General features: G+C 59.2%; 1 protein-coding gene across 4 annotated transcripts in view; it reads right to left on the reverse strand.

Annotated features, from left to right (window-relative positions):
• Positions 1-15,578, reverse strand: part of MED15 (mediator complex subunit 15) — a 41,684-nt gene extending 26,106 nt beyond the window's left edge. The window contains exons 1-2 of one of the 4 annotated variants that reach the window (XM_069557994.1): positions 15,411-15,578; positions 777-864 (exon numbers count right to left, since the gene is read on the reverse strand). In XM_069557994.1, the coding sequence (XP_069414095.1) occupies positions 777-864; positions 15,411-15,478 (156 nt within the window). In that variant the 5' untranslated portion in view covers positions 15,479-15,578. Of the gene's footprint in view, positions 1-776; positions 865-10,881; positions 11,027-15,410 lie in introns of those variants that run through there. The other 3 variants (XM_069557995.1, XM_069557998.1, XM_069557997.1) reach the window with 3 other exon arrangements.
• Between the last annotated feature and the right edge of the window lie 6,372 nt (positions 15,579-21,950).

Below are 21,950 nucleotides of genomic sequence, written 5' to 3' on the forward strand. Positions count from 1 at the left end.
CGGGCGGCTCAGCCTCCACCCACACGTGCTCACTGACGTGTGTGCTGGTCTACAAGCCCAGGCCAGCCAGCTCTACCTTCCCGTTTCAGAAAGTATTCACCTCATCTCAACACTCAGACAGGCTCGAGCTTCCCGGATGGAGCTCTGTGCGTCTCGACAGCCGGCTCACCCACACCAGTACCCGACCGTAAGTACTGCTTTGAGCTCTCGACACAGAGGGCCCCAGAGCTGCAGCCCCGCGCTTGGGCGCCTGGCGCTCGGCGGAGCCAGGTGGCCCAGACAAGCCGCCTTCCGTGTGTCTGTCCCACTTCACTGCGACCAGCAGCTCTGCCCCTGGGGAGCGTTCACAATGACAGGAGGGGTCACGGGGTGCCCAGGTGGCCCCAGTTCCTGCGAGAACTCACAGAGGGCCCGCCCCAATCACTCGATCCGCTGCCCCCAGCCAGGGCCCCACCCTCCGAGAGCATCACCTGCGTCACGCAGAAAGGGGCGGGAGCCCTTCTGGGCCCACCTGCCAGGGCCCGACCCCTGGGGAGGTCTGGGCCTGAGGACAGAGTGTTTCTGCCTCGGGGCACTGTCCACAGGAGCCGCCAAGGCCCAACAGCACCCTACAGGACTCACGGGAGCTGGGCACGGACAGGGTGCCAACAGGCTGGCCTGGGTGCCCACACGCTGCCCTCCCACAGCTGTCCCCCAGACGCAGAGCAGCACCCAGCAGCGGCGGCCGCCCCACCCCCGCGGCCTGGCGCCTGCCCCCCGCGCCGCCCCAGGCTTACCCGGGTCTTGGCCTTCAGGAACACGTGACTCTCCATGTCCTTGCTGGACTTGCTGTGGGCCACTCCAGCCTTCCTCATAGCATCTTCGCTGGAATACAAAGGGGGAGAGATGTTGGCACAGGCTCCCTGGCTAGCGGCCTCGCAGCAGCCGTCCGGGGCCCAGGCCGAGGCCCAGGGCAGCCACGGAGGGAGGGGCCCTCAGTACAGCAAGGAAAGGCGGCTGGGCCCTGAACGGTGGTCACCCTGGCAAGAAAGCAGCTGCCTGGCTCGGGCCGGCAGTGGGGCCAGGCGAGGGCTGCTCACCAGTATCACAGTCGACGGCAGAGTGGCGGCTGCCTCCGATTCCTGCCTTCCCAGCTCCGGCGCTTAGTCACCTTAGCCCCCCCAAGGCAAAGTTCCCACATGCAGGTCCTCCCAGGGGGACCAAGGAGATGAGCCCGACCTCATCAACCTCCAGCTCAAGGCAGATGCTGACCTCACAGATGCCAACACACACACAGCAAGAGACCCATTCGGAGCCAGGTCTCCATTACGCGACGGCCTGCAGGACGACAGCCGTGTGCACAGCTGCGCTGGAGCCTCTCTGGGTGGCAGGACACACCCCGCAGCCCCACACAGGTAAGGCCAGGTGTGCACCTGTCAGGAAGGAGGGGCCCCCAGCCGGGCCCCTGCTCGCAGGCCACCCTCTTCCCTGCAGGATGGGTCTCCCCGCCTTTCTCCCCAGAGCTGGGCTCGCTGATAAAGAATCCCGCACCCCCACAATAGAATCCAACAAGCCTGGTCCAGCACGTACCGTGGGCTTCTGGCAGTTCCAAACACACCCACACCCCGGGCACCACGAGTGTGCAGGGGGCTGCAGGACCACACCTGTCATCCCAAAAGAAATCCCAGGAATACAGATGATTGAGTATAAAAAAAAAAAAAAGAAAAGAAATCCCAGGAATACAGATGATTGAGTATAAAAAAAAAAAAAAAAAAGAAAAGAAAAGAAATCCCAGGAAGGGCGCTGCACGCTGAGACAGACAGGTGTGCAGTAGCGTGTGAGAAAAGGAGACGCCACGGAGCCACCCCGGTGCCAGGCGGCTTATTCCCCACGTGAGGCCAGAGTTCCCACCTCCTGCCTCCTTCCCCGAGCCTGCACCTGCGCCAGGCCCAGAGGCAGCAACAGGCTCCTGCTGGAGAGGCAGCCAGGGCGGAGGGGACCCACGCACCAGCACACATGCAGCCAGGCTCAGAAAGAGGCGCCGGGAAGGCCGGGGCAGCGCGCGGCAGGGGCTCCACACGGAAGTGGGCTCTGAGACCCCAAGCACCTCAGACAGAGGCGACTGAGCAGACCCATCCTCGGGGGGACGGGGGGCCACCCCTCTGCCCAGGCAGAGCTCCACTGGTCTCTGGTCCAGACCTGACCCACCACCCGGGCCCCCGCGTCCCCCAGCCGGAGCCCAGAAGACACCTGGGGGCCTCCCCTTCTGGGCTCATCCTCACCCCGCGGCTCACCGCGCCCGGGCCGCTCTGTGGTGGCCTCCGCCTCCAGGCCTCCACGGTGGGGAGCTCCGCTGAGGCAGCGTTCAGACCTCGCCCGACGCGGCGTGCGCGTGCCTGCACATGAGCCGGACGTGTGCTCAGGCCACGGGCCCTGGCCACCCAGAGCCCCACCGGGGAGCCCGTGCAGGGCGCCACCTCCAGGAGCCCGCGCAGCGCTCCTGCGGAGGGCGGATGGGGCGGCGCCACCTCGCGGGGCCGCGCTGAGGCCACGGGAGGAGCCGTCAGGCACAGACACAGAAGCGCAGGGTGTGGAGGAGCCGGTCGGGCAGCAGTCTCGCTGGAAGCTCCCGCCCATGCTCCCGCCTCTCCTGACCCCCCTCACGGCGGCCGCCCCAGGTGTGACAGGGGCCACGCTCCCAGCACCCCGCCCCTCCCTCTGGGGCCCGTGCCGAAGCTCCTGGCCTCAGGGGGACCGGATGCCCTCCGCCCACCCAAAGGCTTTCATGCCACTGAAGGAAACATGCCCGATCTGGGCACCACAACACCATCAGCCAACGGGCCTCCCGGGGGTGGAGGTTTCTGCAGCCCTGCCCCACTCCCAGGCCACCTGTCCAGGCGCTGCCCACGTGTGCAGGCTTCTTTCTCAGCCACTGCGGGACAGAAGCCTGTGGCTGGCGGCTGACCCTGCACCCAGCGTAAGACCCGAATCGCAGCAGCGCGGAGGACGGCAGGGGGCATGCCAGGCCCGCAGCGGAAGGGGCAAGGCCCTCTGAAGCACAGCCCCAGCGCGCACAGCACAGAGCGGGAAGGGCTCGCCAGGCGGGAGACGCTGAGTCCTGCCCCCAAGACCTCAGGGGCGAGGCCTTGCGCCAAGGCCACGGAAGGGGAGCCCGGAACCCAGGTCACTCCGAAGCTGACTGAGCCCCTTCATCACCATCGCCAAAAGCCCCCTCCTCCCTATCATCACTAGCAAGCCTCCTGACTCCCCAGTAGGCAAAGAGGCCCACTCCAGGGAACACCCTGTGGCTCCCCAACTGCTCACTCCACACCAGCCTTCCAGCAGGCACTTTCTTTGTCTTGAGGCTATAAAAATTGGCATTAACTCAGGAAAACTGTCGACTCTCCCTTGAGAGGAAGACTGTCGGGCGTTTTCAGGCCACTGCACTCACGGTGCCCACGTTATTTCTGCTCTTTGTTCTTAATAAACTCACCGCCTCCTAAAATGCTCTACGTCTGGAAATTCTTTTCCGACCTGCGCTCGGACCGCCCCGTCATCTGGTGCCGGGTTTGGGGCTCTGTGCCTGGAGACTATTCCGACCTGCACGCGGACTGCCTCAACGGAAAAGAGGTTCGTCCCACATCTTCATCCGCCACCCATTAGAGAGAGAAGTTCAAGCCCTGCCCTGAGGCCCAAGGAGGGGTGCCAGGGCCCGAGGCGAGCTCCCCACACCTGCAGCACAGCCCGGGGAGCTGACTGGCAAAGCACGGCTCGGGCCAGCACAGGAGAGAACTGTCCCACCCTCCTTAAACGCCGCCGGGCACCAAGGAAGCCCGGCAGCCTGCCTGCAGAGAGGAGGGGGTCGCCACGCCGGCCCCGCGAGGGGGCAAGCTGCGTCCGGCTCGCACGTCCGCAGCGTCCACACTGTCGAGTCGGAGAAGACCTAAACTTTCTTTGGTTTGTCCCTTCAAGTATTATACTCTCTTAGGCAGCGAATTCTTTAAAGATCGTGAACTTTTTTTGAGAGGAGGATGGTAAGGGATCAGCCAGAATGAAAAATAAGTAAATACGTATGTACACAGGTCCCAGTGTGCACTGTGGCTCTCGGGAGAGGAGCCCACCTGCCGAAGAACAGAGCCATGTGAAGGGTGAGGCGCTAGCTTAAGTCATGATCCAAACAAACACATTCCCTATCATAACCTCGCCTGAATAAAAGTAAAATTAAGTAAGAGCTGAAAACCCAGGTTGCAAAGAGGGACTGAACCTGCAGGTATAATTTCCACTTGCCTTCACAGAGCCCTGTCAGAGTGAGCAGCTGACCACGGGCTCCCACACCCCTAACGTGACACATCAAGGCCCCCTGGAGATGCTCAGCAGGAGGCAGCAACCGTCAAGAACCCACCTTCATTATCCAAGTGCAACAGACAAGCCACCGCATCCATTTAGCAAGAACAGGACACTGCAAAACCAGAAAAGTCAGATTGCCAAAAAAAAAGTTCTTACAAATGAAAGTTTATTAGATGTTAGCAGGGAAAGGTCAGAGGTGAAACTGAAGCCGTCTCCCGCAGGGCAGAGCCAGGAGGCAGGAGATGGAGACAGGAGGAGGGCCGAGGCTGCGGAGCCCTGGGGAGGAGCACAGCCCCGATGGGGGGGCGGAGCCCCGGGGAGCGAGGGGGGAGCGCTCCTTGAAGCGCCGCCCTGAGCTGGGGAGCGAGGCGAGCTGCCCTGAAGCCTTCCGAGAGGAGAGGCTCCCAGCCTGGGGCCAAGCAGCAGCAGGATGGGCGGCTCAGTCCCCGGGGAGCCCCTCCACCGAGAAGGCCACGAGCACCAGGATGGATGCGCCTCCCGGAGCCCCTCCTGGAGGCTGCTGGACCGAGACACTGAGAGAAAGAGGAGGAAGCCTCCAGGGAGCAAACCCGACGGCAGGGCCCTGAGACACCAGCCCTGAGAGGGCCCCGCCCCCAGGCCGCCAGAGCCAGGCGGGCGAGCACAGGCGGCCCGTGGGCTCAGAGGGGCCGACCAGACAGGGCCGGCGCACGGCACCCCCTGCGGCAGAGACCACTCGCAGCGGCGCGGCCCGGCACCCAGGGGGCTGCGCTGAGGGCAGGAAACGATGGGACGCAGCTGGCTGAGCCACCAGCCGCAAGCAGATGCTCCCGGCCTGAGAGGAGGACGCCTGCCCGCCCTCACAGCAGCCGCGAGCCTGTCTCAAGCCACATCCCAGACCTCCACTCCCTCTTTTCTCCTCACGGCCCTGTTGGTCTGACGGAGCCCTCCAGTTTCTGCTGGAAAGACTCCTCAACGGAGGCTGAGGCTCAGGGAAAGGAGGAGGCCTGGAGGAGCTGCCGCTGCTCCCGGGAGGGTGTGTCTCATTTGGGCTAGAGGAGCCGCAGGAGGTTCGTCAGCCTCTCCACTCTGCACGTCTGACTCATCCCGGCACTGACCCCGGGGCTCCAGGCCTGGGACCACGGCGGCTCCCCAGGTTCCAGCCCTGAGCGCGTCCCAGCCACCCCGGGGCAACCACCCGGTGAGGATGGCCTGTGTCAAGCCAAGAGCTCATGAACGTGCTTCTCTCACAGGCCTCGTGAAGTGTTCGGGAGGAGCAAAGCCGTGTCTTCCAGAGATCCGCACTTGATTCGGGCGGTGAGACTCACACGGCATCGGATGTGACTGAAGATAGCCCAGGGGAGGGGGGACGGGGGAGGAGGGGAAACACTGGTCCCGTGATGTGAGCTCTCGGGGTAGCGGGGAGGCCGCACTCCCACGATCCCCACTTCTGTGCGGGGTTGGAGAAGTCCTAATGGGACTTTAAGATGGGAAATAGAAGGGCCATCTCGTCTGGTGCAAGCCTGCTCACACCCTCATCCTGTCGGAGACCCCGCCCTTACAGCCAGTTCTAACCCTCAGCAAATGCTCCCGGGGGAGGCGGGGACACAGAGTTTTTACAGCAGGGGCACACTGTGCCCCCTCTGCCTGGCAAAGTAATAAAGTGTCCTTTTCTACTTCACCCAGACAGACAAACGGGCGTTTCCAGCACACAGGAAGACACCGTGGAGATGAGTGAGGAAGGCTCCCGTCCAAAGTGTGCTGCAGTGGGGTCCTTCGGGCCCCCACACAGGGAGCACTATGTGGCCTAGAGAGCCTGGGCCTCTGGGACGGGGCAAGCACTAAGCCTCAGAAAAACCTGCTCTAGTAACCAGCAGTCGGTCCAGTCCCTCCCCACCCAGACAGACCAGAGGCTCGCCGAGTCTCAGCTCAGTTCAGTGGCTCAGCCATTGCCAACTCTCTGCGACCCCATGGACAGCAGCACACCAGGCCTCCCTGTCCATCACCAGCTCCGGAGTTCACTCAAACTCATGTTCACAGAGTCGGTGATGCCTTCCAGCCACCTCATCCTCGGTCGTCCCCTTCTCCTCCCGCCTTCAATCTTTCCCAGCACCAGGGTCTTTTCCAATGAGTCAGTTCTTCCCATCAGGTGGCCAAAGTACTGGAGTTTCAGCATCAATCCTTCCAGTGAATATTCAGGACTCATTTCCTTAGGATGAACTGGTCAGATCTCCTTGCAGTCCAAGGGACTCTCAAGAATCTTCTCCAACACCACAGTTCAAAAGCATCAATTCTTCAGCGTTCAGCTTTCTTTATGGTCCAACTCTCACATCCATACTTGACCACAGCCTTCACTAGATGGACCTTTGTCGGCAATGTCTCTGCTTTTTAATGTGCTGTCTAGGTTGGTCACAGCTTTTCTTCCAAGGAGAAAGCATATTTTAATTTCATGGCTGCAGTCACCATCTGCAGTGATTTTGGAGCCCAAGAAAATGAAATCTGTCAATGTTTCCATTGCTTCCCCATCTATTTGCCATTAAGTGATGGGACTGGATGCCATGATCTTAGTTTTTTGAATGTTGAGTTTTAAACAAGCCTTTCCACTCTCCTCTTTCACTTTCATCAAGAGGTGCTTAAGCTCCTCTTCACTTTCTACCGGAAGGGTGGTGTCATCTGCATATCTGAGATTACTGACATTTCTCCCAGCAATCTTGATTCCAGCTTGTGCTTCATCCGGTTCAGCACTTTGCATGATGTGCTCTGCATAGAAGTTAACTAAGCAGGGTGACGACACAGCCCTGACGTACTCCTTTTCCGATTTGGAACCACTGTCTAGCCTCGTGAGACCTGGAACCACGGACACACAAGTCCCAGCCAGAGTCCCCCAGGGCATGGACTGTGGTCGTGAGAAGGCCACCACTCAAACTGAACTCAGAGTATCATTCCACTTCAAGAACATGGGGCTGTGTGTGCCGGCTTATTTAAAATGCACACACACACACACACACAAATAAATACAATGCACACACATCAAGTCCAATGCCCAAAGAAACAGGGCGGAAGGACCGGGAACAAAACGTCAGCAGCAGCCACCGCGGGGCAGAGAGCGCATGGACAGCGCCCTGCTGCTCCGAAAGCGTCTGCAACGTCACCTGAACAGAGTGGAGGGCTGTGCCCACCAGCCGCCGCCGACCGGAGCGCTGGGGACGGGCTTCCCGCTCCCCCACGTCTCCCTCCGCTCCTCGGAAACCCCCGGCTGGCGCTAAGCACGTGAAGGCCCGCCCTGAGGCAGAGTCCCGAGAGCCGGCGCTGCAGCCCCGGGGGCGGAGCCAAGCCTCTGGGGCGGAGCCAAGCCTCTGGGGCGGGGCCACGCAGCCGGGGGCGGGGCCACGCCGCCGGCGGCTGTCATGGGCCCCGCGGGAAGCTCCGGGGACGGCGCCCTGCCGCGGGGCAATGGCGGAAAGAGCCGCTGCCCACGAGGACGAGTACCGCGCGTGGCACTCAGCAGAGCCCAGAGCCCAGACCCCGGGGTGAACAGCGTGGGATCCGGAGGACGGCTCGTGCGGGGGCAGATGTCTCCGCGGCCAGGAAGTCAGGAAGGCAGGGCCAGCTCTGCACCGGCTGAAGCACAGGGTGCCGCCCTTTCAGGACGCAGCCTGGGCTGCAGGCGGGCTTTACTTCAACACAGAGACACACGATAGGAGTCTGGGGAGGGCCCTGGGCCCCAGCCCCACCCTCAGCTTTAGCGCCCAAACTGACCTCAGCCCTGGGCAGGGGTCCCCAAGTGCTCCCTGGGGTGACCCTCAGCACCCGATGGCTGGAAGGGCCCCCGGTGGCCCACAGGGCCTTCTCTCCACACCCGGCGGCCAGATCACTCCCTCACACCGCACCTCTGAGGAGGACAGAAAGGATGCTGGAAAGGGAGAGGACAGGGTCAGCGGGGATGAGGCGGGCACTGCCCCAGCCCCAAAGCCTGGACAGTCTTCGGAGAGCAGGTGCCCGGGCAGCGCCTTCTGCCCCTGCCTGCCCCGCCCGGCCTGGATGCCGAGGGGCTGAGCAGAGGCCACCGGGTCACACCCCGCCCTGGTCCTTCCCCTGGTCCCCAGGTCAGGAGGAGCACCCGCTGCTCACCACCAAGTCGGAGCAGAGCCCAGGGAGGACTGGAGAGCGGGAAGAGGACGCGCCCGAGCGCTCTGCCGTCACAAACAGCCTCAAAAACGACAAATTCAAGCGTCCTCTCCAAGCACTCACGGTGCCAAGCAGGTCGCTGCACCTGGATACGCAACTCATTCAGGCAGAGGCCGTTATTAACAGGCCCCGCCTGGGTTACAAGGCACGCCTCCTTTTGTTTGCCTTTGGCAACACCCCACAGCTTGAGGGACCCCCGCACCAGGGGTGGAACCGCACCCTCGGCAGTGACAGGGCCAAACAAGAGACCACTGGGTGTCCTCAAGGGCAGAGCTTCTTACGAAAGTGGAGGGCGCGCCCCCTGCCCTCTGGATTGTGGTTTCGAGGTAATCACACCTGGGCTGCTAACTCCCCTCTCCCGTCTCCGGGACCAGGTGCTCCTTTGCTTATCTGCTGAGCAGAACCATCCAGAACAGCCTGGACTCCCTCGTCTGCACGGCTCCACACTGCTCTCCACACCCCTCCCTGCAGCCGCCCGACGTCCCTCACCTGAGATGAGGCACCTACGGGTGCGCACGACGCAGAGATGTGACCAGGTCCTCCTCCCCACAAACTTCTAACACTGCTGGCGAAGCAAAGTAAGTAACCACGAGTGTCAAAACCGCGAAAGAGAGTTCACCTGTTCCGTTCACGCCAGGATGCATCCCAGAATCCAACAAACTCAGGAGGAAGCAGGACCACGGGGGGCGGAACTGTCAGGGGTCAGGAGTGGGGATGATGCCAGACCCCCGGCAGGGGAGAGGAGAAACGACTAGCCGGAGGCAGGGGGCAGCGGAGTCTGGCGGTGGCCCTCCCACTGCATGGGGGCAGAGGCGGGGAGGGAACCCGGACAGGCAGCTTCAGATGGAAAGCAGAAGCCTCTCAGCAGGGGTGGGGAGGGCAGAACCGCCTGAAGGCGGCCGTGCCGGCACCGGGCCAGGCGGAGGAGGCTGCCCACCCTGACTCGGGGCACGGGGCGACTCGCCAGCTCACAGCCGCTGGAGGAGACCGCGGCCCTCCTCCTCCGCCCTGCACACAGGGTCTACCTCTCCTTCCAAAGATTTCTGATTGCACACAAGTACACGGTGACTATTAAACTGCACAGTACCCACGTGCACTACAGATCACAGAGAAACTAACATCACCCAGACAACCAGCCAAAGCTAACGACTCAAGTGCAGCCTGCACCTGACATCCATGGCTCCTGGGGACGCCAGCTTGCCTGCATCCCGCATGCGTGGTGCTGTGCCTTTCTCAGACTCTGAGACGAGCACCCATCAGGGTGACCCACGGTCATCCCTGGAGAGGCAGGAAGCAACCGTGACTCGAGAACGCTCGTGACGTTCCTGTCTAGAGGGCCCAGACCAGGGGGCGGCAAGCACTCCAACAATCCAGGTGCAAAGTGGACGAGGCGGCCAGAGCGCCGGGGTGGGGCAGCGGCCGACCGCGTGTGCTGGGAGGGCTCGGGGCTCGGGGCCTGGTGCTGAGCCAGGGAAGCAAGCAGGAGGCAGGCCAGCCAGGCCCAGAGCTGGGCGCCCCTGAGGGTCTGGGCCAGCCGGCACAGACTCTGGAGGAGGAATCCCAGCACAGAGCTGAGTCCACCAGCTGCCACCCAAACATTCTGGGTGTCAGAGTGACTGGGGACAGAGGGTGGAGTCCTTGAGGCGAGAGCTGACAACTTGAAGCCGAGTGCCCAACACACAGGTGTGGCGGGGTCTTTACACCACTCGGTTCTATGACCCATTTTGAATTTTTAAAAAGCCATCAGAATTTCTTTAAAAACTGACCTTTAGGTTCATAACCGACATCACTGCCCTCAGGGATACTCTTCTAGGGCAAGTAGCCCTTGCCCTTCACGAAGTGGTCACAGTCCTCCTCACCCTAGAATGCCCACTCAGGGTCCTGGACCAGCCACGGCCACCGAGTCAGGAATGGCACCAACAGCTAGACCATTTCCAGCCAGGAAGCGGCGTGAAGAGCTGCAGCCCGTGAGGCCAGAGGTCAGCGGGGCTGGCGGTGCTGTGTCAGCCACCCTGCGGGACCCAGTGGCCCAAGGGGAGTGGCTAAAGCTGCCAACAGGAAGCCCCCTGGCAGTGGCCCCACCGAAGCGCGCTCGGCATTATCTGGCTTGGGCTAACCTCCACCCTCAGTGTCCCCAGAGGCGTGGCCACCCTTTCGGAGGGAAAGGCAGTGTGCCTCGAGGCGGTGGCTGAGCCAACAGGCCAGCTCCCGCAGCAGGGCACAGAGCACGCCCCCACATTTCAGCTGCCGTTGAGGAACTCCTGGGTGATGGAGGGCTCCTGTGCCCTCAGGCCACTCTCACTCCCGGTCTAGGGGAACAGAGCCAAGCTCAGGACCCTGAAGTCAGCATCCCCCTAGTCACGTTCTGGCTGTCTCACTGGGACTTACGGTGACCAGACAGGGCCCCTAGACGTTTTCGTGGTGGGCTGAGCCCAGACACCAGCCCAGCCACGTGGACGGCACCTGGCGAGGAAGAAAGTGACGGTCTCAGCAGCCTCCGCGCTGGAGAACAAGGCCAGAGTCACACCACGGAGGCCCAGGGCTGCTGTGGCCTGCGGGCCAAGCCAGGAAAAGCATCGGCCAAGACTCAGCGGTTTCTGCCCGAGGGAGGGGCCACAAGCCACAGGCAGGCTGCAGGCGCCCAAGCTCCAGGAGGCTCCCCTCCCTCTGAAGGCCTCTCCAGACTCTTGCGAGTGCGGTCTGGTGCTCTCCTCGGCTTCTGTGCCTGTTTCGTTTGCCTCTGGGTAACAGCGCTTGGCATGCTCCTTCCGGTCTGGGCTGAAACCTCCGCATCTCCTAGGTTGCAGACCTGGATCTCCCACGTCCCTTGGGGGCTGCGGCAGAAGAGGGGGCTGACCTGTTGCTGCCCCCCACCCGCGACTCCCCTCCGCACGCCCTCCCTGGCCCCCCACTGCAGCCCTGACCAGGGCTGCCCTCCCCCAGCCGTCTCCCACCCCTTGGGATCTGTCAGCCCAGCGGACGTCCATTCACTCCACACCTGAAGGTGCATCCTGCTGTACTCAAGGGTGGAGCTATCAATACAAAACTCAAGACGAGTCTCTGGAGACGCTCAAGGCAGCCCTTTCTCGCGTTCACAGTGCTGCTCACTTCTCGCACAAGCTTGTTCTCCAGAAGCCGACAGATCGGACACGCGTGCGCAACACTCACCCAACGACCCCAGGAGGCGGGTCTAAGGCCCACAGAGGCCAGCTGGGGGGCCCTGGGGGGCTGCTCTTGCGGTCTGGGAAAGCAGGGGTTCCACAAAGAGCTCATCTGAGCCACCGAGGGTTTGGCAGCTACGCTCCCCAGGGGCTGCTGTGAGCGGCGTGGGGCTCCTCACCACCTTCCCTGGCCCCGCCTCCTGCCAGGGCCTGGGTGGGGGCAGCAGGGGAGACATCACCGCGAGCCCCCAGCCCTCCACTCCCCTCCCACCAGCCCCGTGAGACCGACTGGACTCCTGCCTTCAAGAGGGGATGGCCAGAAAGGTGATGTGCCCGAGGTCACTCAGCTAACACGTGGACAAAGCACGGGCTCCCAAGCTTCAGAGTGCGTGCTGGAGCCGGTCGCCCGGGCCAGCGGCTGAGACAGGCCCACACAGCCCCCAGGACGCCGCCTGCTCCTGCGCGCTTCAGCAAGCGTTTCACACGCCAGGTGTCATTTTCACAGGATTAGAGTCCTCCGGGAAGCTCGAAGGCCAGGGGTGAATGTATTACAGGGGGTGACCCACTCTGGGCGGGGCGGGCAGGGCCTGGAGAATCTGATATTTAAGCAGCCTATCAATAAAGAGAAGGCGCTAGTCAGGAATGCAGGGGGGGGCAGGCGGGGGCAGTCTACCCTTCGTGGAGTACACACTGCTTAAAGGGAAAGAACAAAGAAGGAACTTGGAATGTGCAAGAAGCTGGAAGACCAGAGAGGCTGGACAAGGGCGGGGGTTCAAGAGAGGTGGCGAGGCCGCGCCAGGCCATCCGGAGCCCCGTCCGGACGCTGAGGACAGTCACTGAGGAGTTGTCAGCAGGGCAGTGGGGAGCGAGGGGAGGCAGAAGTCGGGAGTCGGGAGGCTAAGGAGAGGCTGCCCTGGCATCCCTGCAGGGCCTCCGGACAAGCCCCGCTAACACCGCCTCCCACAGTGGAGTCGGGAGCTGCTTCAGCCCATGCTCCAAGCACGTTCTCTCCAGAGCAACTCGGAGCTGGGTGAGGGCAGGGCGCCGCTCTGAGATGCTCCCCTCCCTTTGCGACAGCCCAGTTCTCCACTTGGTTTTCCTCATTCAACTATAGATTACTTCGGCTCAAAACATTTCCCAAGGGGCCACCCTGGAGGTCCAGGTGCTAAGACTCCGGGTTCCCACTGCAGGGAGCACAGGCTCAGTCCCTGGTTGGGGAACTAAGATCCTGCATGCTCTGTGGCAGGGACCAAAAAAAAAAAAAAAACCAACAAACCATTTCCCAAGACAGCCAGCTTTAAGCACCAGCATGAACACTGGGGAGAGTCAGGAGTGACAGCATGCCAGGTGCCCTGACCTTTCTTTTGTAACTCTGTGAGCACCGTAAATCAAGGCACCGAGAATCCCAGCTTTCAAAGTGAAACCTGGAGAGAAAACAGAAGCTCTGAGAACTGAGAACGCCCACACGAGTGAGGCAGACAGCTCCCGAAACTGCTCATCCTGGACTCCCCACTGTGCCCAGGCCCTAGCCCTGAACACACCCACAGGAGAGGCAGAAGGGCCTCTCCAGATCTAATCAAGGCATTGACTTCAAACTGGGGACAACATCCCGGATTATCCTGGCAAGCTCAATCTACTCTGAGCCACTAGCAGAGAATTATTTTTTTCTGGATGAGGCAGAAGAGCCCACCCTTGCTGGAGCTGGGCATGTGGGTGTGGGAGGGAATGGAGCCAGCCCCGGGGAACAAAGACAGACTGACCCTGGCAAGGCTAACAGCCGGTGAGGACCGATTTCGCCTCAGGCCTCCAGCTGTGTGGAGCTGAACTGTCAACAACCTGAACTAGCCTGAAAGCAAATTCCACCCCAGAGCCTCCAGGAGGAAAAGCACCTGCCAACATCTTGATTTCAACCCTGGGAGACCCTGGGGAGAAGACTCAGCTGAGCCCACTGAGGCCTCTGAGCTACAGAAACTGCTGGGTAATAAAACACCTCGGTTGTTTTAAACCAAACGAATCGTAGGCAGCAACAGAAAAGTAATATCTAAGCACCAATCTAGCAAAAAAAAAAAAAAAAAGGGCCCAGGTGCTCTGGAAGCAGAAGGCTGGATCAAGAAGTACTAAGTCTGTCCTCTCTAGTGCCCCCGGCCCTCAGACACTCCCCTACCTGCCCCACTTCCTTCGGGGACAATTCTTTCCTTCCGTCTTTAAACTCCAGGCTTCCTCCAAGAGAAATCTCTGACCTGGGGGCCTCTCTTACAGGAGCCCAGAAGTGGACCAAGCCTCAAGGCTGCACTGAGTCTGCAACAAGGGCAGAAGCGTCCCAGCCAACTCCACTGCAGGCCCCGCTGAGCTCTCCAGTCCCCGCTGCCTGCCCCGGACTGCCGGCTTCCCTGCCTTCCCCCACTTCCTTCCTTCCACACGGTTGCACCCCGCCCCCTCCATCCAGTTAGTCAGCAAGCACCATCCACTGCACTCGCTCTCCTCTTTCCCTGGGATCGTCTTCCTCTTTCAGTTTCCAGCACTGTCTCATGCAGGCCTTTATAAGCGCTTGCCTGACTAGGTCACTCCTCAGCGATTTTATGGAGCGATGAGAAAGACAAGGCTCTAGCAGGGGGGAATTCAGGCATGATAAACGACAGGTCCCCAGACCCCCAAGAGCTCAAAACTCTCCGAATGGCCTTCCTGGCCTCTCTCCTCTGTTCTTGATCCGCCTGGGGTGGGAGGGTGGGGAAATCGAGGGATCTTCCCAACTCTGGCATCTCAGCACGTCCAGGCAAGCCCTGTGCCAAACAGAGGCTCACCTCCCCAGCGCTGCACTTCCACCACTAACTGGCCGCCCCCGCTCGCCCTCGCTGCATGACCGTCTCCTGAAATCCCACGACTCAGCCTAGCACGAGGGCCACCCCGCTGCGCGGTGGGGGCTCACTCTCTCCAAGCCTCAGCTGCGGTGACGGCCCTTCCCACTCCCACTCGTCTTTCTGGGGCTCGATTTCTGCGTCGCCTACTCCCCGAGGCTGCTTCTGGCCTGCTCAAGCGAACTGTCAATTCCGGTGGGAGAAAGCCGGCGCTGTAACTGCGCCTCGAGGCGGCGGCGCGGCCCCCGCGGGCAGGGGCTGAGCCCCGCCGGCCCCGCAAGCCCTAGCAGAAGGCAGTAAAGCCGCAAGCGGCCAGTGCGGAGAAGCGGGAGCTCGGCGCGCCGAGTCCCCTAGCGCCAGGCAGCCCCTAGCCTCGAGCGGTCGGCAGCTGAGGCCGGGGAGGCGGCTAACAACCCCAGCTCTTCACGCCCACTCCCGACCCAAGGGCGCTTCCCGACCGCCGCTTCCTGTCACCCTCCGGCGAAGCCCGCGGCGGGGAGGGGCGCCCCCGAGACTCCCGACCCCGCCGCCCCTCCCGCCCGCCCGCAGGCGCGTCTCCGAGGAGGAGCCGCGCGGCGCCCAGCGCTGCGGACGCCGCCACGGGAGGCACCGGGCTCCCGCGTCCGCGGTGGGGCGCAGAGCGGGGAAAGGCCGCCGCCGCCGGAGCACACGGAGGACGAGCGCGAAGGCGCAGGACGATGACTCAGAAGCCGGGGCTCGAGCGGCAAGAGCTCGGCCCGGGGAGGCGAGGCCGCGGCCCAGAGGCGCCGGGGGGTGGGCGGCGAGGGCCGCGCCCCGGGCCCCGCCGCCGCCCGGCCGCGCCGCCGCCGCCGCCGCGAGGAGAGCCGAGGAGGGGGCTGCGGGGAAGGCGGGGGTCGCGCGCCGCCCCGGCCCTGCTCACATTTGGCTGACCAGCTTCTGCCGGAAGGCGGCGCTCCGCCAGTCGGTCTCCTGCCCCGAAACGTCCATGCCGCCGCCCCGCTGCCACCGCCCGCGCCCCGCGCCGCCGCCGCCGCCGCCTCGGTCGCGGAGCCAGGCCCAACCCGGAAGCCGTCGGCGGCGCCCCGGCCGCGCCGGAAGAGGAGCGGGGATTGTGGGAAACGGGCGCGCGCGCGCTGGTGGGAAATGGAGTCCCGGGCGCCCCACGGCCCGCCGCGCGCCGGCTCGCCGGCCCGGCCCGTGGCCCTGCTGCGCGCAGGTCCCGTGACGCTATCTGAGCGGACGCCTTGGAGACACTGTTTATCAAAGACTTCAGCACCTGCTCGGCCCTTCCCGCGGCCGCATCCCAAGAACCACACACGCTGGTTCTCTCCGGGAGACTTTTGGAATTTCATTTCCCACCAATGGCTCTGTTTTCTAGGGCTTGGGAATGTGAGGAGCCCAAACCACACTGCTCATTTTTCCGCACAGGCTGTCCCGTCTGGCCCCACAGCCCTGTCCGTGGAGAGCGTAGTCCAGATGCTCACGAAAGGCACACGACCGTGCCGAGGGGCGGAGGCAGGGGGAGCTGGAGCAGGCGGGAATGGACCCGGGGGGGGGGGGGGGGGTGAAGCCTGAGGATTCCCTCAGGAGGCTGAAATCTCTGCCGGATTGATCCTGTGGGGCTTTGTCTGCGTCCCTGGGGAGGGAAGGCAGGTGATAAGAATCCTGAGCCCAAGTGGTCCACAAAGGCTACTGAATGAATGTACAGTCACCGAGATGGGCCTCATGGAAAACCTGAACTGACACCTGCCGATGCCTACTAAGCGCCAGGCCCAGGACGGGCTGTGCCCACTCTGTGTCCCTGAGCCCCAGGCAGGAGTACGGACGGGACTGCGAGAGGAGGCAGTGAGCAGTTTCCACAGAGGGGCCCCTCTGGTCCTCAGGTTTCATTGCCTGCAGTGATGACAGATGGTCACATCTTCAAACGTTTTTGCTCTCATTCTTTCAAAGATAATTTAAAAAAATTCTGTCCTGGGAATTCGCTGCCAGGCCAGCTGTTGGGACTCTAAGCTTTCACTTGACAGGGCGCAGGTTTGACTGCTGGTGGGGAACTAGGATCCCACAAGTGTCCAGGTCAACAAAAAAATTCCGTCCCCGTGGTGATCAGCTTGTGCTGGTTTGCCTAGGACTTCCCAGTTTTAGCTCCCAAAGCCCATGTCTTGGCCACCCTCAGGCTGACTGGAATGGTTCATTGCCCTGTCTCTGTCCCTCCTGCACATTTAGTAAAACTGAGATCTAATACACTCATCATAGAGCTCACTCTTTTAAAGTATGCTTCAACTAACCCTTGTGTGCTAATTGTGTTCAATAAACCAAGTGATTCATGAATTAAATATTGGTTATGTATATTGTGGAGAAGGAAATGGCAACCCACTGCAGTATTCTTGCCTGGAGAATCCCAGGGACAGAGGAGCCTGGCGGGTTACAGTCCACGGGGTCTCAAAGAGTCGGACACGACTGAGCGACTTCACGTTCACTTATGTATGTGTGTGTCTCCAATTCAGTGATTTTTTTTCCTGTCCTTACTGTCGCTCCTTGTGACAAAGAGGCTCAGAACATTGTCAAGAATTTATCATCAAGATAAACTTAAGTGCTATCCCCTTTGGTGTTTGCTCCAGACTTCTATTTTCACTCATCCCTTTATCTGAGGTCCAGAGGTGATAACAACTTGGTTAGAGTCTGGATGGTGACTAGGGAAAGAGAGGCAGAGATGGCCCCAGACCTCCTGGCCTCAGGGAGAGGGGGAGACGCAGGGAGGCAGGTCCTGAATGGACTCTAGGGGAGGAATGGCAAAGGAAGCTGAAGCTGACTGGAGGCAGGATCCTTTCCCAAGCCACCGAGGTGCTGGGCCAGACTCGACTCTGCTGGTTCCTGAGACCACCTTGCCATAGCTGGACCCTGTCACAGCCACACGTTTGGTGGAGACCATGCTGGGCCCTGCGGGAGGCAGGAGCTGGAAGCTTCCCGCTAGAAAGCCTTGCACACCCTCCTGGGGGCTCTGGCCCTCCCCTTCCAGCTTTGCACGGGGACCCCCTCTGGTCCCCCTCCTCACTCTGGTGCTCAATCCTGGAAGGTGCTGACCTGCCCCTCCTGAAACCGCACACCTCGGATAGGGGGCTGGACCCGGCCAAAATCCAGACTGAGACTCGAACCCACTGTCTTTTAATTGGAATGGCACACCGGGTCTCAGGACTTAATGAAGCTGAGGTTCTTCACGTCTCTGGGCAGGAGGGATTCAGCGAGAGGCAAAGTGACAGGTAAGAAGTGGATTTATTTAGAAACACTTTCCATAGACAAAATACAGTTTCTCTCGAAGGGCGGGAGCAGTCCCAAAATACGTGGTGGTTAGTTCTTAAGGGCTGGGTAATTTCATAGACTAATGAATGAGAGGGTTATTCCAACTATTTTGGAGATTGGGTGGGGATTTCCAGGAACCAGGCCACCACCCACTTTTGGGGCTTAGATGTCAGCCTCAGGAGGAGGAGGAGAAGGGGACGACAGAGGATGGGATGATTGAATGGCATCACAGACTCAATGGACATGAGTTCGAGGAACTTCCAGGAGTTGGTGATGGACAGGGAAGCCTGGTGTGCTGCAGTTCATAGGATCACAAAGAGTCGGACATGACTGAGCGGCTTAACTGAACTGAACTGTCAGCCTCAGAACAATCACAGCACCTGTGAGCACACGTTCAGACACTATTATATTACAATGGATGTGTGATGAGGCTCCAGGTCCACTGGAAGTCAAACCTTCCACCTTTGTGGACGTTGGCAATTCTAACGAGTTTTTGTCCTGTCCTCAAGGGCTATGCTGTTCTTTTAAAGGTTGTGCCCTGCGCCCTTCTCTCCTGTCTCACTTCCACGCCAGCACTTGCCAGATGTAACCCCTTTTCTGTGTTTGTCTTCGAGCCTGCAATCATTTATGAGTGTGGAGGGGGCGGGTAGTTGTTGCTTCTAAAAGCAACACAGTAGAAACTTTATTTTTTATTGGAGTACAGTCACTTTTTTTTTGGCTTCCTTGCTGGCTCAGTGGTAGAGTCCACCCATCAATGCAGGAGACTCGCCTTCTGAGATGGCCTGCACGCTTTCCACGGACTGTTTCTCTATGAATAAAGCCGCTTCTCACCTATCACTCTGTCTTTCACTGAATTCTTTCTGTGACGACACATAAGTAACTTGGGCTTCACTACATCCTGAGTGCAGGTGTGTGATCTCGGTGAAAGAAGGTGGTTTCAGGGGCTTCCCCGGTGGTCCAGTGGCTAAGGATCCAGTTTCAATGCGGGCGACGTGGGTTCGATCCCTGGTCAGGGAACTAAGATCCCCCCCATGCCACAGGGCAATTAAACCCAGGCGCCACAACTACTGAGCCCACGCGATCTGGAGGCCATGTGCCGCAGCTGGAGAAGGCCTGCGCTCAGCAGTGAAGATCCAGCCAAAAACACAGTAATTAATTTTTTTCATTTTTTACATTAATTTAAAACATTTTTTTGAAAAGGAAAAATCACAACTCTCATTAACTCATTGGTGAGAAAGCTGGTAACTTCTTCAGCTCAGCTCAGTTCAGTCGCTCAGTCGTGTCCGACTCTTTGCGACTCCATGAATCGCTGCACGACAGGCCTCCCTGTCCATCACTGTTATGCCCAAGTCGTGAAATCTCCCAGTGACCACCAGGGAGCCGGTATCCGATGCAAAAGCAAGAGAGTTTTTATTACCAAGCTCGAGCTGGGGCTCCCACCGGCACCGACACAGTGGCTATAGGGAGGGAGCCCAAGTTTGGGGTTACACTGCTTATATAGGGAATATTCAGGTGAAAGGGTAACAAAAAGGGGTGTTCAGGCTGAAGGACGACTGATTGGTTCCCTCTTCTATAGGGTTGTGTGTGGATCTCTGATTGGTTTTTTTTTCACTTACATGGTGAATCACTATTTCACAAAGGTAAATCATCACTTCCAAGGTAAATCACGAAGGTAAATCATCACTTCCAAGGTAAATCACGAATCCTTGAACTTAAAGTCAGGAGGTTCATCCTAAGGGCTGATTGGCTCGTGCATAGCGGGGCAAGCTTAGGCAACATCCAAAGCCTAAGTCTGTTTGCCCGGAACCCTTGCAAAAATGGGATTCTTTTTCAAGATGGAGTAGCTCAGGCTCTCCATCACCAGCTCCCGGAGTTCACTCAGACTCAAGTCCATAAAGTCCGTGATGCCATCCAGCCATCTCATCCTCGGTCGTCCCCTTCTCCTCCTGCCCCCAATCCCTCCCAGCATCAGAGTCTTTTCCAATGAGTCAACTCTTCCCATGAGGTGGCCAAAGTACTGGAGTTTCAGCTTTAGCATCATTCCTTCCAAAGAACACCCAGGGCTGTTCTCCTTCAGAATGGACTGGTTGGATCTTCTTGCAGTCCAAGGGACTCTCAGGAGTCTTCTCCAACACCACAGTGCAAAAGCATCAATTCTTCGGCGCTCAGCCTTCTTCACCGTCCAACTCTCACATCCATACAAGACCACAGGAAAAACCATAGCCTTGACTAGACGGACCTTAGTCGGCAAAGTAATGTCCCTGCTTTTCAATATGCTATCTAGGTTGGTCATAACTTTTCTTCCAAGGAGTAAGCATCTTTTAATTTCAAGGCTGCAGTCACCATCTGAAGTGATTTTGGAGCCCCCAAAAATAAAGTCTAACACTGTAACTTCTTAGCAGCTTTTTAATATTCAGGAGTATTGGAATTGTTAGTGGTGGTGTGTGTGGGTCCAGCTGCTCACTGCTCAAAAGCCAATAAGCAGGCCATGCTGATGGAGAGGAAACTGTGCTTTACTTTAAATGCTGGCAACTGGCAGGGGAGGGTGGAGACACCTGTCCAAAGGCAGACTCCCCAGCCCCCATCCCACCCCCCGGCGAACCTCTGGGGCAAGAGCTTCTGTAGACACGAGTGTAGGGGTGCGTGCGGGACCACAGGCAGGAAGCAGCAGGGTCAGCTCTGACAGTCATCTCCAGACTGGACACCGGGTGGTCTGGCCGGCATCATCTTGATTGTTTCAAGTCCGGTTAATCTTCAGTTCCAGGCTCAGTTTGTTCCCGCTTCTTTGAGACACTTCTCAGAACTGTGGCAGCTTGGGCCATGGGTACAGTCTGGTCATCATGGAGTTAATTTCTTCCACCTGGGGTTTTAGTAGCTAACAGCTCACAGGATGTGGCTCAGAATACTATCTACAGTCCGTGAGAAAGAGCTAGAGGTCCCTGACTCTGCTCAATGACCACGTTATTATCACTTGGTCTCTTCCGACCGTTCTCCTTTGTTTCTGCTTTTCTCATTTATCTGATTAAACTTACCCCTTGACTAAGGTTCTCTACAGACAAAAGGCTGGTGTAGGACGTGCAGTGTGGTTGGTGGGGGGAGCAAGCACCACAGGCTGCTGCTCCGTTTCAAAATGAATATGCAAATATAGACAAGACTGACCTCTCCCCTGGCGAGTGACAGAGACTCCCCCCCCCCCACCTGGCAGAATTTGCACGTCTAAGGACAAGAATTATTCTGCACTGTGATTGTCTGTAATGTACAGAGTTGTAAACTAGTTCAAGGGCAAGGAAATCTGACAGCCCAGAAAAGTGTGGTCCAGACGATGCCCAGAGTATATCACATAATCTTTACAGGGTTTTTTTTTTTACCTTTTTCCCCAAGCAGGTAGCACTTCGTGTACCCAGCGGCGATTGTCACATTACGAATTGCAAATCCAGGTAGGGATTTACAAAACAAAGGATCCGGTTTCCTCAACAAGAAGAAAAATGCAGGCTGCCACACTCTCCCTCAGACTGCACTCTGTGGAGTGTGCATCTCTCTGAATCCGAATAAATCTACTTCTTATCTAAAAACAAAGAAGAGAAAGAAGAAGAAGAAAAACACAAGTGAAGGGGAACCCAAAGAGAAACAAAGGTACACTTCAGAGGTGCCCCATCCTAAGTCGCCTCAGGCGTATCCGGCTCTTTGTGACCCCGTGGACTGCAGCCCCCAGGCTCCTCCGTCCACGGGATTCTCCAGGCAAGAGCGCTGGAGTGGGCTGCCAGGTCCTTCTGCAGGGGGCTTCCCCACCCACAGCTCTTCTGCAGTAGGAGGAGGATTCTTTCCCACCAGCACCACCTGGGAAGACCAGCCAGAGGCTCCCCACCCGTCTGCAATGCCACGACCTTGTCTGAACCTTGATGCCAATAAATTTCAACCTTAAGCGAGAAAGGACATGTAGAGAACAGTTGGGAAATGGGGTTACTTGGCTATTTGGTGAAGTTGAGACGTTATTGTTGGGAATTCCCTGGCGGCCCGTCGGTTGGGACTTGGTGCCTTCGCTGCTGGGGCCTGGGCTGTATCCTTGGTCACTTGGTTTAAGGAAAAAAAAAAAAAGAGTCATTGCTACATCACAGCCTCTAAATTACCTGCTTCAGGTCAGGTACCTAACCGGTTTATTTAT

Source organism: Ovis canadensis, chromosome 17 (genome assembly GCF_042477335.2).
Source record: "Ovis canadensis isolate MfBH-ARS-UI-01 breed Bighorn chromosome 17, ARS-UI_OviCan_v2, whole genome shotgun sequence".
Taxonomy (NCBI): domain Eukaryota; kingdom Metazoa; phylum Chordata; class Mammalia; order Artiodactyla; family Bovidae; genus Ovis; species Ovis canadensis.